Source organism: Anopheles coluzzii, chromosome 2, assembly GCF_943734685.1.
Source record: "Anopheles coluzzii chromosome 2, AcolN3, whole genome shotgun sequence".
Lineage (NCBI taxonomy): Eukaryota > Metazoa > Arthropoda > Insecta > Diptera > Culicidae > Anopheles > Anopheles coluzzii.
Window position 1 is genome coordinate 8930384 of NC_064670.1, and position 17113 is coordinate 8947496.

At 44.7% G+C, this 17113-nt stretch overlaps 2 protein-coding genes across 3 annotated transcripts in view; one reads left to right on the forward strand and one right to left on the reverse strand.

Annotated features, from left to right (window-relative positions):
- The window catches only part of LOC120947817 (uncharacterized), a 98819-nt gene extending 90126 nt beyond the window's left edge, over window positions 1–8693 (reverse strand). The window contains exon 1 of one of the 2 annotated variants that reach the window (XM_040363564.2): window positions 8511–8693. The gene's annotated coding sequence lies outside the window, so the exon portion shown is untranslated. The remainder of the gene's footprint in view (window positions 1–8510) is intronic. The other variant, XM_049605092.1, reaches the window with a different exon arrangement.
- Window positions 8694–9586: 893 nt separating this feature from the next.
- On the forward strand, window positions 9587–17099 carry LOC120951415 (protein farnesyltransferase subunit beta). The gene is made up of 3 exons (XM_040370113.2): window positions 9587–9884; window positions 10002–10939; window positions 11022–17099. The coding sequence occupies exons 1-3, from the start codon at window positions 9792–9794 to the stop codon at window positions 11365–11367; spliced, it is 1377 nt and encodes a 458-aa protein (XP_040226047.2). The 5' UTR covers window positions 9587–9791; the 3' UTR covers window positions 11368–17099.
- Window positions 17100–17113: the final 14 nt, after the last annotated feature.

Sequence of the window (17113 nt, forward strand, 5' to 3'; positions counted from 1 at the left end):
GAAACAATCCTTTCCAGCTGTTTGTGTGTGTGTGTGTGCGTGTGTGTGTGTGTGTGTGTGTGTGTGTGTTCGTGTGTGTGTGTGTGTGTGTGTGTGTGTGTGTGTGTGTGTGTGTGTGCGTGTGTGTGTACAGGTTGAGCGAAAAGAAGCAATAGACGTGTGTTTAGCCTCATTTGAAGCGGTGCTAGGGTTAGTTTGCCTCGTTTTTTGTTGTTTCTGTGTATTGTAGCTAATTTTGCCTGGTGAAAGGATCAAGCGTAATTACAGGAAGGTTGTAATTTTATGTTTCAAGGTCTAGGAAAAGACATTAGCCAAAACCCATCAACCGTTTTCTCTTCTTTCTCTCACACACGCATAATGATGAAGTAAAGTCATACTCAGTTGAGTGCAGTTAGAAGCCTTTGGAAGGAAATTCAGATAAGAAAAATACCAAAAATGTCTAATCGTGGACCCTTATCGTAGAGAAAATGTCAGAATAGCTCGTCTAAATTATGAACCGAAAAGCTTCCCACAAGGTTACATTTAATTGTGGCCCCTGCGAGTTAGTGCCTCCTTCCAGATGTTAACACAAACGAGGCTAACAATATTCCACTCAATTGTAACTTCATATTTTATCCCTTCACGAATAATCACATCCCGTTATCGTGCACTACTCCCCCCTCCCCTCCCCAAAATCAATAAAAGCACTGCCACTCTTGCTTTTACACCCTTGATTGCGGCGCTCAACAGCACAACAACAGCAAGATGGCATTTAACACTCTTAACGATGGTTGAATCCCCGGTGGTAACGTTCCTTGCGGCTCTTGCGGCCGCCTCACCGTGACTACGCATAATGCCATGGGGCAAACTATTCAAACAAAAAACAACAAAAAAAACCTGACCTGCTTATCGGAGGAGGTCACCTTCACCTGCTCGCTGCCCACCTAACCCACTGCGTTCGAGCAAAGCGCAAAGGGCGCCCTAAAGCGAAGCGCAGAGCAACATGGAATCGGGTGGCGTATGGCTTTAATTGCACGCGATTAGCACAATCGACGGACCCCAAAAACCCTCCGGACGCTCGGACTCCCGGCTAATGGGTGTCGGAAATTACTTCCCGGTTTGATAGAAACGGTACGATTGCTTGCGGGGAGGCTTTTTGTGGGAGTGTGTGTTTGTGATAAGAATGCGTTGACACGGAGTACTGCAATCTTGCCCACGGTTGTCCTGTGCTACCCGATAATTACACCCCGTGTATGACAAACAGAAAAAATACGTTTTTTGTAATGCAAAACAAACAAAAGGTGAGGAAGGATAACACCTGTGCGCCTCTGTAAAAACGTAGCCTCATTCGCGTGCCGTTATGCTATTAATAACTTGCTTTCTAAACCAATCGCCCAATGAGCTGGATTATTTTGGGTCTTTGGGCTCGCTTTTTTTGGAAACTTCTATTTATGGAGGTTTTGAAGTGTCTCGGTGTGAAAAGCATGGACATCGACCCCGATTTCTTTCTTCATGGGAGTGTGCTGAGGTTGGGGATGCCTTACGTTCTTTTCCTGCGTCAAATGCAAAAGCTGACGACAGCACCCGGGGTTGTTTAGGACCCCAAAACACCCCCCACCCCACCCCTTTTTTTCAAGGTCACCGTGGTTGGTGGTTCCGTGCGAACCGAAGCACCTTACACTCATTATCTCTTTTTTATTTATGTCTCTTTCGCTCACTCTCTCTCTCTCTCTCACGTGTGCGCTCTCTCAAACCTTTTCTTTTCACCTCAAAAATTACACGCTACACTGAAATCCCTTTTTTGTTAGCCTGGTGTACCGTACCGTCGGATACACCGGATAGAACAGCTGCCACAGTGGCAACAGTGTGAGGCGAACGGAATATGTTATTCAAACCCAAACCGACCACATTTGCACGGCCACTGATTTTGAGACCGAAATTACGCGTCGATGATGCTGATGATGATGAGTTTATCATCCTTCCTAGTAACAACCCCCGGGGCCGGTACGACGATGAGCACTTTCCCTTTCTCTCTCTTTCTCTCTCTTTCTCTCTTTACTGGTTTTGTGCAATGTAAAATTAAATTATAACCCACATAATTCCAGGCACCCCATGCACCGTGCCGTCCCGTTGCGTTTGGTGCGCTAACGAACCCGTGATTGTGACAGCGGTGTACTAGCAGCGTAATTACTATGAAAATATTTTACATTCGCTGTCTTTTTTCTCTTTTTTCTCTTCAGTCCTTTCAATCCACATTTATTGTGAACCACAGACCGATTCGATTCGTTGCTGTGGCGTTGGCGGGTTGGACGTACCTACATAGAAAAATCTATTCATCACAGGTCCGGGCCCGGCTGCAGACGGCGCTGGAGCCTGACACAGATGGGTGTAATTATGTTTTATCCTTCCCCTTTTTTTAAGGGGGGCTGTTTTGTGCTGGAAAGGTACACTGTGTTGCTATATGATTAGAGCAAAGGTTGCAGATTTTGAGGCCTTTTTTGTTTGTCTGTGCTGGTGATGGGTTTTTGCTTGCTTTTACATGGTTGAAACAGCCAATTAGGTCGGGAAAAGATCGAGCTTTTAGGAAGGTTAAAATAAATTGATACAAAGAAAGAGAGAGAGAGAGAGAGAGAGAGAGAGAGAGAGAGAGAGAAAGCATTCGGTTCTAGCGGATACTACTTTTATGAAAATGATTCATTTTCCCTCCAATTTGGTCCAAATTCATTCTTTCTTTTTTCATCAACAAAATTTGTCATTAATAGAGGTGCATCAAGACGATAAGATAGCGGGGTACTCATTGTATTTTTATACAGTTTTTGGTGTTTCATTGTAAAAAAAATGTATTAATGTACGACTCAGCTTGTGATTGGTCGTTTTTCGTTTAAAATAAAACGCCTAAATCCTCGGAATCTGCATTACAAAAGTACTCAAATAAAAGTTTACAATCCCTCTTTTCATTCAAATTGTTAAATCAATCCATCCTGTAACAATTCTATTTAAAAAAATCATTTTCAATCGTCTCACAACAGAGAGCTACTTATCAGTGTTACTCTATAGTGAGAGGATGTTGGTGAGTGTGTTGTTGCTAAATGCGGATTACTTGGATAATTTTTGTAGCCTTGACCCTGCAGGTATTTATGCACTCTCACCCCACGACATAGCTATTCATCTATTTAAGTGTTGAACGAAAATCGACAACCATGTTTTTGTCAAACAAAAATCGTCAACCAATTGTGTGAAGGAAATCAGGGATTATCAAGTTGATAAAGAACATCTTGTTGTTCTTATGTTTGGCGTAACGTACTACGCGGACATTCCGGCCTAAACAGGCTTTCGAGACCGAATTCTTTACCCCACAACAGGATAGTCAATCCCTGCTAGGGGGAGACGATCCATTTAAGGTTTGAACCCATGACGGGCATGTTATTGAGTCGTATGAGTTGTGAATTAGAGCATTAGTGGCTTAATGTGGCCGTAGCAAGGATGTCTTGGCCAGTCTGATGGTACAGTCGTCAACTCGTACGACGTAACAACATGCCCGTCGTGGGTTCAAGTCCTGAATAGACCATGCCCCCATACGTAGGACTGACTATCCTGCTATGGTAACAATAAGTCACTGAAAGCCAAGCTCACTTCACTAGTGGGTACTGGTAGGCCTTGACCGACAGCAGTTGTTGTGGCAAAAAAAAAGAAGAAGAAGCAAGGATTCTAACTATCTGGCTAACCACTAAACAAGTCTCGAAAGCCTATATAGCCTGGCATATATCTACAATTGTCATCTTAACCACATTTACAGTCATGTAGGCATATCCACGCGAAATATAAGGAGAAAAATGACGCGATTGACACGCTATTGTGAAGATTGTGCGTTGAGATTGAAGGATGTTTCGATTTAAGAATGGAAAGAGGAAGCAGAGCTTTTTAACTTGGTAGGATAAGAAATAGGATGAAGCAAACTAAACCAGTATCAGCAAACGAACCGGGTTGTATCTTTGTCCGTTTCGGGGTTTCTTGCCAGTTAATCATACTGAATCATACAATATGGCATCATGGCAATATAGACTCTTTTGATTGCAATTTTGAGTAAGTATGTTTGGAACAGTTTCCAAATACTTGCAATTACAATTTCTCCCATGCATTTCAAACGATTGATTAGTGAAATAGTTGCATCTGAAGAGAAGCTTCCCAAGTGGTACCGTTTTTTGTTATGTTTATTTTCATATTCCTTCTCACAATCGTTCTCACTGCAACAACGAGCTCGATCTCCGCCAACGTGCGTCAATAATATATTCCCCATGCGCGTTCGCTCATTGTAGCCACTCTATAAACACTCCTCAATTTAAAACGTCATCAAAACAAACACATCTGACGGCCAACACATCCCACACGCACACGCGTTTGTCTAGCTCAAACAATAAATTCATTTGCCTGCTGGTGTAAAATCCTTCCCCGAAACGTGAACTCCTTCCAGCGCTTCGGTGTGTGAATTCTTGACAGGCATACTAATGCGCGATTGTTTCGTAAGCTTCACACCGACCAACCACCGAACACTCGAAAGTTCCCACCGGGTTGCGTACGTGAAGCCAAACATACATCTCATACATATTTGAAAACGGACGCTGGAAAATGTGTACGGAAAATCAGTTAGAGAAATACTTTTTTACTACAGTTTCCTTTGCTAACCCACTCCGAGCGACGCTAAGCACGTACGCAACACACGGGCGCGGGCGCGCGCTTACGCAAGTGTTGTCGCTTTCAATTGAAAATACAAATGCGCGTGTGAGTGTGGGTGTGTTTGTGTCTAAGCTTGTTTGATTTGAAGGGTTGTGAGTTGATTTTTGAATTTATTACCATTTTCAAACCACCGGTCGTGCCCTCGTAGCAACTGGTAGGCGCACACAACAAATGCAAACAAATTGATACGAAACACACACACACACACACACACACACACACACACACACACACACACACACACACACACACACACACACACACACACACTTCCCGGTGCCAACACGTTCAGCTCACAATTTGCCCGTCTTCTTCTTCAATGCTTTGCGTGCCTTTCCCACCGTTTCCCTTTTTCCATCCAGCAAAAGATACAGGGTTTCCCACGATAGATTGGTTGGTTCCCACGATTTATTGGTGCGTTCCCACGATTTTTTGGTCATTTCCCATAATTTTTTGGTAGCAACCCACGATTTATTGGTCGGTTCCCAAATATTATTGGTCGGTTCCCAAATATTATTGGTCGTTTCCCAAATATTATTGGTCGGTTCCCAAATATAATATAATATAATACCGACCAATAATATTTGGGAAACGACCAATAATATTTGGGAAACGACCAATAATATTTGGGAACCGACCAATAAATCGTGGGTTGCTACCAAAAAATTATGGGAAATGACCAAAAAATCGTGGGAACGCACCAATAAATCGTGGGAACCAACCAATCTATCGTGGGAAACCCTGTAAAACTTTAACAGACCCGTCCAAAATCGAACTAAAGAAAACTTCCATTTTTCCACCACATTGGTTGGCACATTTTCTTTTTTCCTTTTTTTGTTGTTGTGGTAGAGCTTCGGCCATAGTTCGGCTCCTGGTCAAACTCGGCCAGTTCATTAGCCGGTTTGCAGTGTGTTTTTTGTTTGTTTGCGAAGAAAGTGCGTCGAAATCATCTCAACTGGAAGCTTTGCTAAAACTTTGTGCGCGATACGCTTCGCTGATTCTTTTGCTTGCACGCGCTTTTGTGCGTCTGCGGTCAAGTTATTTGATCTTGCGGAAGACAGTGTACAGTGTGCGCACCTTGAGGGAATGGAATGGGATTGGGAAAAGGCACGATGGAATCTCCATCAATCATTGCGCACGAGTGCGTCGTGGAATTTTGGGGGGAAAAGAAAAAAAAAGCACACACAAAACTGTGTGTGTGTGTGTTTGTGTGGAATCTGCATTCTTCGCCACACGGTAAGTTGTGTTTTGTTAATGGTTTCATCCACCCCTCCCGAGAACTCCTGGTCTTGAAGGGAAATTAAACCCTCCTGCAAAGCGTAAAACGCCCCGTGGGTGCGATACAATTTAAAGCATTTTAATCATCATTTCGGCACCAGACTTCTACTACTACTACTGTCACTATTGTCATGCTAAACGGCTTATATTTATTGTAATGCAAATTGGAATACCACCCATCCGTCCCATTGCCACACAGAACATTGTTTCCCCTGCTGGCGCTTTAGCTACGACTTACGGCGGAATGGAATAGATTGCGGCCCGGATCTTCCCCGAATCTTGCTCGGTACTTCACCCGGTACGGAACGGCAAAAAACGGCGAATGTGTGCAAATTTGTTGGGCTGGAATTCAATTAAAGCAACAAATGCCATGGCACTATGTGGAGGGAGGTGGAGAATTAAAATGAACTTCCGCACACGCGAATTAACGAGTTGAAGGTTCCGCGCACCATCACTCGGTTACGGTCTTATCAATTACAACTCGGCGCAAAAGACCACAAACACCAATGAGAGGAGACACCGTTTCCCTTGACGATTAGTACGACTGTTTGTCTATGGGATGGCGAGTACGCCTACTGCGATGTGGGTTTTGCAAATGAAAAAGCTTATACCAAGAGCGCGCTCGTTCGCATTGCGGGCAGCGATTGATCCTTCTGCTTTTGGGGGGATTTCCGTGGGGCTGCCGAACCCGAAACCCAAATCCCAGAAACCGAAAACAGATCGATTTTATCACTACTGCAAGGAGTCCATGCGGAATATGTGTGCAAGAGTGTGTGCGAGTGTGTGGAAAGCACCACAAACAAACGGCTAGTAGCAACGGTGCGTTGGAAAAACGCTGGATCTATGCTTTTGCCATTTTTTTTTTAAACCCCCCCGCAAAGGAGAAAAAGTTTTCACCACCCATCCGGAATACTAATCAAAAACGCACCCTACCCCGCATACCGTCACACTTCGCAGCAGGAAGAAGCCCGCTAGAATATGTGTGTGAGTGTATGTGTGCCGAGCATTAGGGAGATGGAAACTTTCTCGTCGAAGGGATAGCGAATGGCTAAATAAATATTCCATTACTTACGAGGGGAATTGGGGGGCTTTTTTGGGGGGTTTTGCGCGACCGAATGGGAGGGAGCGTGTTTTTTTTTTGTAATTTAAATTAAAATTAAAAGAACGGTTTTTTTGTTGTGTTGGTTCGGGTTTTGTAGTTTGCGATAAAAGTTTTGTACGAAGCTTTTGTTTTATGTGCTTTACAAACACTGCCCTCCAAAGGTCTGGTTAAAATAAAAGAGGATTTATCCTCTTTTTTAGAGAAAGTTTAGCAGCGTACAAACACGCTTAGGTCGGTTACCTTAGCGACGGAAGCTTATACGCGTATACGCAAAGTGTTTGTCATTAACATGTGAACGCACCGAACGGTAGCAGTTGGAGCACGTTGGACGCGAATAAATTGTTCGAAAGCATTGTCCTGCAACATATCTCTGCGATATGTGTTTTATGTTGAAAAAAAACTATTTTTAATACCTGTAGCGCTGCAACAGCAAAAGGTCAGGTTCGTGGACCTGCACCAAGCGAAACCAGGTAAATGTTTGATTTATCCAGAACTGTCACTAGCAGATGCCTTCGTTTCACTTCACTCGGATCGCTCGGTACACTCATCGCAATCAAACCAACCTACTGCTCGCAGGCCGCTTGGGTCAGTAGCACAATCACACACCGTAACGGGATATCGCGTGAAGCCAGCTTCCTGTGCCTTCCCTTCCCAGGACCGTTTCGTATTCACCCAAGCTGCACTTCAGGGCAGGCATCTTTAACGGACAAAACAGCACACAAGCACACACGCCTGCACATCCCACATATGATTGAGCTTTCGGTTTATATTGCACACACACGCGCACACACACGCTTTTTAATTAATCACTTCCCTGATCAGGGGGGGGTTATCACATGGCGTACCATTGCACTTTCCAATTAAATGCGTCTCCGGGGTCGTCGTCCGTGAACATGAGACGTTGTGTAGTGGAGATTCAACCATTCCTTCCTTCAGGCTTCAGTGGAAGAAAGGGGGATCCTATAAAACGATGGAACAGGAAGGGGGGGGGGGGGGATTGCGATGGCTAATTGATTCCGTACGCACTTGTACGCAAAGGAGAGCAGAAGAAAATCATTTCCAGCTTGAAATACGAGCAATGGAATGTGCTCGGTTGAGTGGAGGATTTTAATTCATACGAAGCAGTAGATTTCCTCGTAGATTTCCATAACAAAAAATGTGAACGAGTATAGGAAATAGGAAAAGCGAGCACAAAAAGTATTCCTCTCAATCCGGAATGTTGGGGGAATTCTTCGTTTCCCTACGGAAGACGACACCACAGAAGGAATGGATGGATGGATGAAAGGCTAAAGAAGGAACAGGACTTCCCTCCCCTCTTCCCCCGTTTGTGAACTCAAAACGATTCCGATCGGTCTCACAATTAAACCCGCTAATGGTTTGGTTTTGTGGCGTTGGCTGCTTTGTACCTCACTCCAACCTTTATATTCGCGGTTTCCTTTGCCTTTGCGAGCAAGACGGTGAACCACTACGGGGTGACGTACCCACTGGACTGGATGTGAAGCGCGGTCCTGTCCCCGTTGGCTGAAGCACGCGGACTTCGGTCCGGTCGTACGAAAGGAAGGCTCACGCCGGTTCAGAATCCACGACGATACTGACGCGAAGGATGCGAACGCACCCTTCTGCTCGGTGATAGGGACCGGTGGCCCACCCAATGCATTTCACGGTCGTGCTAGCCCGAATGCTCCGAAATGTTCCGAATGAAGTTTATTCTTTACATAGTTTTTTTTTTGCGATGGAAAATGAGTGCCCGATCCAGTGGGAAAATGAGTGCCGCGAGTTCATGCACAACAGCAGTTCACGGTTTGTAGTGAACTTTGGGAGAAAGATTTCGAAATCGGTTGAAAGCTTTCACTTTCGACGGTTGCAAACCGTTACAACGGCAAGACACTGATGCGCTTTTAACGATTCAAAGCAGGAAAAAGTTTTCAAAATTTAAAATTTCCGTTCTCTACAAAGATGCAAAAACGTATCTTACTTTTTCAAAACAGTTAAATACCACAGCCAGTTCGCATCAATTTCCGCTGAAATTCAAATTCACCACCTTTCAACCTGCTACCCTAAACGCACCGATTTGAAATCATTTTCCGTACAAAATTTTATTTACCCCAAACATCGTAGGAAAATCGAAGAAAATTTCCACTTTACAATTAGGAGGAATGTAATTACCTTAGGATGAAGCCTTTTTTGCGTGTGCGTTGGCCATACCCAAAATCCCTTCAGTGACGGTGGAGCGATGCACACATGCCGGGAGGGGAGGGTAGGCGGAGTTTGTTTATGCTTTTGGCCACCAACACACAAACACACGCCCCAGACGAGCTTTTTCCGTCGCAAAACCGTCGCAAAACGTCAAAAAGACGTTGCAAGTACTTAAAAACGACGTCGCCGGCAAGGGAAATTCGCACCGATTTGGAGGCACTGGCGACGGTCATGAAACGTCAAACGCGACGCCAGCAGCTGTCAGAAAGTGACAGCCAGAAAAAGTTGGACTGTTTTTGTTTTTATTCACCAACACCACCAAACGCGAGGGGAAGTAGAAAAAAAAACACGACGAAATTGTACCGCAAGCTGTTTTGGCCCCGTTTTAGGTTCCGCGAAAAGTTAGTCACTATCTGATAACTACTAACGCGCAGCACGTGCCGGCATCCGACAACACGAGCACGAGGACGGTGAGATCCCCCGAAGGGAGAACAAAATCGGGATGGAATCGAACGAGAGGCCCCGCACGCTGTCGCAGTACAAACGCTTTCAAACGAACGACGAGGGCCGGAAAACGTTTTCCTCCATTGATCAGGTGCGTGCCTCGCAGCGGGGTTTTTTGGGTGCCGTTGCGAGTGCGTGATACGCGCGTGTGTGATTATAAATAGAAAACCCGCTTTTTCTTCACGCGCTCGTCCGCCCTTCTTTGTAGATAAAAACCGAAGCATCGATCGAGCGGATCTACGACCGGTACGAGCAGCTGGCGGCCCTCGACGCGACCCTGCCGAAGCTGCTCCGGGGGGACCATGCCCGCTACCTGCAGCTGTCACTCGAGCGCCTCTCGACCGCTTACGAAAGCCTGGACAGTAGCCGGCCCTGGATGGTGTACTGGATACTGAATGCGGCCAGCATCCTGAACCTGCGCTTTCCGCACGAGCTGCTCGACCGGGTGGTGGACTTTCTGGTCAAGTGCCGCGGCAAGGACGGCGGCTTCGGGGGCGGACCGGGCCAGGATCCGCACCTGGCCACGACGTACGCGGCCGTCAACTCGCTGTGCATCATCGGCACCGACCGGGCACTGAGCGCGATCGATCGGCCCTCGCTGAAACGGTTCATGTGGTCGGTGCGGGAGAGCAACGGCGCCTTCCGGATGCACGTCGGCGGGGAGGTGGATGTGCGCGGCGCCTACTGTGCCATCTCGGCCGCCAAGCTGTGCTCCTTCACGCCGGAGGACGAGCAGCGGCTGTTCGAGGGCACGTCCGGCTGGATCGCGGAATGCCAAACGTACGAGGGTGGGTTTGGCGGCGCGCCCGACCTGGAAGCGCACGGCGGGTACTCGTTCTGTGCTGCGGCCGCCCTCATGCTGCTCGGGGGCGAGAACCGCTGCGACCTGAAGGCGCTGCTCCGGTGGACGGTGAACCGGCAGATGGCGTACGAGGGCGGATTTCAGGGCCGCACGAACAAGCTGGTCGACGGGTGCTACTCGTTCTGGCAGGGCGCGCTCGTACCGATCGTGCAGGGGCTTATCGCACGGGCGGAAGGCAACCAGAGCATCATGAACGTGAGCCTGTTCAATCGCTACGCGCTGCAGGAGTACGTGCTGATATGCTGCCAAAGACCCAACGGCGGGTTGATCGATAAGCCGGGCAAGTAAGTGTTTAACTTAAATCACAATCCTTTTCCACAACCGTTATAATGAAACGCTTCTTCTGCGCTTTTTTTTGTACTGTAGACCAGCCGATCTGTACCACACCTGCTACACGCTCAGCGGACTGGCCGTCGCACAGCACTGCGAAACGCACAGCCCACCGCTCGTGCTGGGCGACGAGCGGAACGAGGTGCTGCCGACGCACCCGGTCCACAATATTCCACCCAAGGCAGCGCTGGACGCTTACCGGTACTTTCTCGAGCTCGATCAACCCGGATCGGCCAGCGAGGAGAAGCACTGCAATGGCAAATCGGCCGACCCGATGGACGCTTGTTCGGAGAACGAGTCCGACCGGCCAACGTCCTCGTCGCACATGTCGTCCGAGGACAGCAGCAGCAACTACACGAGCAGCCGAGCGTCGGAATATTGAGCAATGCATGCATGCGGCCCTCGGCTGTTTGAGATACTTGAAAGACATTTTAGGGGACACCTCCTCTTCGGTAGGTTCGGTTTTGTGATTGCTCTTTTCTTTTCTTTCTTTTTTTAATAAACTGCAAAATGTACCAATCGTGCTTTACTCCACCACACCCGCCCGTGAGTGCAAATAGGCGGCAATAACTTACAGCAAATCCAATGAATCCACAAGCAATCAATCTCGAAAAGCGTTGTTATAGAGATGAGCCACTAACTCGGCGCGGCCTACTGCTGGAGGTGTATCGCCCCCTTCCTCTTCCAGTAGTTGTGCCCTCACCGCAAGACCAAATAATAGTGGGGCAAGTAAACAAACAAAATTGGCCACCACTTTTCTTTCTCAATTTGCTCAATATAGGGGCACACAGTTTTCTCTCAACTCATTTTTTCCTAAAACAACATAAAATTCTTAATTATGAAAATAAAAATGAAATACACCAAAAGAAGTTGTTGTTTTTTTTTTATAAATAAATCAATGATTTTATTTTTTTTTCTTCTTCGCTTCCCTTCCTAAGAATGGCTTTTTTGTTGTTATTGATGATGATTTCACGTATCATTTCTTTTCTTTGTTTCGTGTTTCGTGTTGTCTCATCGTCTCATTTTTTCTCTCTTTTTCACCTGTGTGTTTTACAGGTAAGAGTAGTAGTAAATTTGCCATATCTTGAGAAATGTTTTGCTCATCATCAATATATATATATTATTAATTGCATGTTTTCCTCCCTCCGTACAACTAATAGTATATTTCACAATACAACACACACCACATTTCACATCGCTTTCTCTTTCTCTCTCACACCTTCTTTTCTAAATCCAAACCCTTCTTTTTTCCATGCTTCTTGGCTCTGATCTATCTCCGTTTTCTTTTCTCGTTTCCTCTCCACCACTCATGCCACCACGCATTTTCTCTCTCGCTCTTTCTTTTGCCTTCTTGCTCTCTTCCTCTATTGTTACCACTCGCTCTATTGCATCATATATTAACACCTCGGTTCTCGCATTTACTTTCTTCCTTTTTTGGTGGCATATTCGCGTGGCGTGGTCACTACTTTTCGATCTCTTTCGCTTATCCACTGCCTACTACATCTTAATCCTTTTTCCTCTTTCCTTTTTAGCTACACTTTACACGTTTTTTTTTTATACTTCTTAATGTTGCACTTCTCTTTTGTGGTTCTAGCTTCCCTTTCCTTGCCGCTTTTGCCTTTTTTCGTTCTCTCCCTCAAGGGTTGTGTTGGCTTTTTTAAAAATAGACGTGAAAGGAGCGAAACTGTGTTCGTGTTGTTTGTTGCGATGATATCGTGTAGAAAGGTGTGTTACAATAAATTACAGAAAAATAGAACAGACAGGACACATAAACAGATTCTTAAAAACGATGGGTTTTTTGTGTGTTTTTCTTTTAACGATTCACAATCACTATTCCCTTAACGCGCTAAGTGGTTTTAATTCATAAAATGGAAATTGTTAAGGCGTGTGTGTGTGTTTAATTATGTTTTTTTTTTGTCTGCACATTTGTAAACTTAGTTTTGTTTTCAAGTTTTCTAGCGCGCTGTTTCTTGCACTTTTTGTTGTTGTTGTTTTTCGATTAGAGAGAAAAAGGAGAATTTGATACTGTATAAATGGGGATAATGTATAAAGTTGTGATAACTCGTCCTGTAACTGCTCTTCCTCCTAACACACGCGCTCTCTTGCTCTCTTTCTCTCTCTATCTCTATGCACTTCCTCCAGTGAAGTGGTCATGTACAGCCATACTGACGCATACACACTTACAAACACACTCACACACACACATGCACATTTGCATCCACATCATACTAGACTTTCTATACACACACACGCATACGCACACAAACGCTCTTCCTAATCTGCGTAGTCGTCTAACCAAACTAAACTATGAGAAAAAAAAAATAGAGGAAAATGTTTGGGGCCCACACACCATTATATCATAGCTTCTTCTACCGAAACCCCCTTTTTCTTGTTTTATCTTGTTCTATGAACTTCCTCCAGGGAAGGAGGGTGGGGGTGTCTCCCGCAGAGAGGGATCCAAAGGAGGGAAATGATTGCACACAAGTAGTTTTGCTCTAATTGCATCTCAATTGTGGGGGGAGTAAGAGGATGAGGAAATAATAATAATGGGGAAAGCGATGAGGATATAACTTAATTTACTACCATCCTTAGACGTGAACGATTATAGAGATGCTACTATATATTAAGAACAAACATAAAAACTATACAAAAATTACTATGAAACGAACGAGAATTACGACAGATAGTGCGCGCGCGCGCACACTCACATACACACCCCCAGGATAGCGTGTGTCGTCTTGTGTGTTGTTGTATATGCTTTTCTCCTTTCATGTCTCCCTTTGCACAAGCGTGTTCTCTTATTCTTCTTCTTCTTCTTGTTCCTTTTCTCTTATCTTCTCTTCTTCTTCTTGTTGTTCCTTTTCTCTTATCTTCTCTTCGTTCTTCTTTCTCCTGTATACTCTAATGCTTCTTTTCTGTTTGAGCTGACTATTATTCACACACACTCACACACACCTTCAGGCTTTGTTGTTTTGTATTCACTCACTTAAGGCTGCGCATTTCTTGTTCGATTTTTTCATTCATCCACACACGCACATGATGCATGCCAAACACGTCGTTTCGGCACGCACACCACACATCGGAACCGATGCTAAATGAGCTCGCAACTTTCAGGGTTTGGGGATTGTGTACAATAAGGGAATAAGGATACCTTTGAAGGAATAACGGGAGATGGAGTAGGTGGGATATGATGATCATGGGATGTTGGTTTTGTTTTGTTGTAATAAATAATTTAATTCGTTTAAAATCCTCCTCATACACTGATAAGATCACGCAATGAGGGGCGGGGGTGTATAGGGAAATAATTTACAATAAAAGAGGCTTTGCAGATACAAAAACAGTATCGTGCTCAAAAGCAGGTGGGTTTTATAATATTATTCAACATAATTCATAATAAAGAGTGCATTATCATGCGCTTCTCTCTGTTTAACAATGTCGAAAACAATGAAGCAAAAACTAAACAAGCTGAAGCTGCGCACACAACAGCAAAGGGAATGGTGATGGTGAAGGATGTCCTTCCTTCCTTCCGCTCCGTTTGCGCTGCGCGCACTGCTGCAGATCCTGCTCTCTTGCAGGATGGCGAGAATGATTACATTACACGATGAGTGTGCGTGGAAACGTGGAACCGAGCATGATTTTCTTCTGCTCGGCAAATCTTCTTTTGTGCCATTTGCATGCGTGCGCGTGGATGACGACTCTCAGAGGCAGGGTGTTTGCTGTCTCTTTCTCTGTGTGTGTGCGTGTTCTTGGCGGGGAGGTGCACAGGCTTTTCCGTGACATATAAAAACAAGTTTAAGGTGATAGAGCACCTTTAGCGTAAAAAAAACGACTTTGCTTACATACATTCATTGTTCGTTCAGTTGGGGCAAAATTAGAATAAATAAAAAAATATATATGCCATTATCAACTGAAAAACCAGACAATGATGAAGATACTATCAGACGCCAAAAAAAGGTGAATGTATCGACCGATCGGCCTGTATTATCGCCTCCCCGTGGTGCAGGCAGCAAGGAATGGAATAAATTGTACCTAACACAAATTTCAACATTCCCCCACGCACCCATTTCCCAATACACCACACACACACAATTCAATCGAAACTGACCCGCACTACACCACTATTTCATGGTTTGCTACGTTTTACGCTCCTCTATCTAGCTCTATCTCATTATCTCTCTTTCGCTCTTTCATTTTCATCATTGTTCTGTTCATTCTCCTGATACTCTCCTTTTGCTTTTCTTCCATTCTTGTTTCTCTGTTTCTCTAGCTTTCATGTTTTCTCCTCTTTTGTTTCGATTTGCTTTCGATCTCTTGTTTCCTCTCTCCACTGTTTGTTGTCACCCTTCTTTTCTTCATTTTAAATAAATTTTAATCACATTTTTTTCTTTTTCTTTTTCTCCTCCCCGTTTGCTCCGCTCTTCTACCGTAAGTCGGGTTTTCGTTTGTTTTTGTTTCTCATAAATTAATAATATTTATCAGATAAAAAATACTTCTTTTTTTTGCTGCTCCTAAACACGATTGCGTTTCTGTTTGCGTACGTTCGTTTTAACATCCGCTTTCTCCCCTCCTCCTTCTTCTCTTCGTGCACGCGTGCCCGCTTTTGTTGTAAATTGTGTTTCTTCATTTCTGTTTTTCGTGCTCCCTTTTTTTCCTCCAGACGCTTCCTTGATTCTTGTTTCCTTTGTTTTCTTGTTTCTTTGCGCTCCCTATTATTATTACGTAGTTAGTAGTAGTAATAGTACGACGGCGATGGTGTTTTATGTTGGCAAGGCTTTGTCTCACTTGTTGGGAAATACGTTCGTTCGTTTTCCATGCCTTTTAGTGAATAAGGATGTTTCTTCATCAAACCGTTCACATTGTGTCCCTGTGTTTTTGTTTTTGTTTTCTTTATAGTATCAAATAAGCACGTTTCTAGAAGTGTGCCAATTTTCCTGTCTTATTCCAAAAAGCGTTTTTTCTTTTGCTTACGTGTGTATGTGTGTTAAAACAGGAAACAAGCATACAAGGGTGGGGGGGGGGGAATGATTCCGTCCTTCATCCAAGCGCCTGTACACACAATCCCACACCAAATAAAGAAACGTGAAAAGGAAGGGGGAGGGGCGCGGCGGTTGCGTAGTACACATAATATACATAAATATTCGAGATCAATTGCGGTATTTTCATGCTGCTTCACAAAAGTTTAAAATTGTGCAACCGCGCGCGGCTCTAAGATTTTTGAGGTGAAAGTGGAGCAGCAACAACGACACGGAGGAAGGGTAGGTAAACCGACAGTAAAAACTGATACACGGTTCACCGCTATCGCGTATGTTTTGTTGCACGCCGGTCTTTTGCTTATCGCATCGGCAAAGACGAAACCAAACCAACCGTGACACTAAAAACACACGCGCACGCACACACACACACGTGCACATCCATTTCGTATTGTGGTGCCACCAAAATGGAATGTGGGCAGGCATGGGGAGAGGCGATACATGCAATTGTTTGCAAATTCCCTGTGAACCTGTAATGCTTTTCTAACACGCTGCTTTTATCCCTGTGTGTACATTCTTTTCTTGTCGTCCTGGTTTCTTTGCTACATGCCTTGTCTTTACTTCCACGAACGGTTGGTTGTTCCCCTTCCTTAGTTAGTTCCTAGGCTCGATTATTCCACATTTATCGAAAACACATAGACACATTCTCTACAAACAACAACACGTGCTACTACGACATCGTCGGGGATTACATTAATATAAGCTGACCGAGAGGGAGGGAAATAAACGGGACAAGTTTATCTCTATCGCTACCGTGTAGCGTTAGTGTGTTACCTGTTGTTTCAATTGATTGAGCTTGGTAGTGTTCAAAACTTTGCCTAAACGCAACATGCACTTAGTAGAGCTTAATGCTGTCGCTGATTTGCTGGTTCAATCGTTCTGTTTCTAAGGATTAAAGGGAAGGGGGAGCTTCGATTCGTTTGGATATTTGACTATTTTCCGGTACACACCGGACCGGTCTCTCTCACGCTCTATCAGCATTAGACTATTTCGCAAATTTTACTAGAGTCCAATAAATCGTAGTATGATTGAAGTTTGCAGATCTTGTACGTTTTGTCTTGCGTTTTTTTTTTTTTTTTTGTTTCGTCGACTGACTCC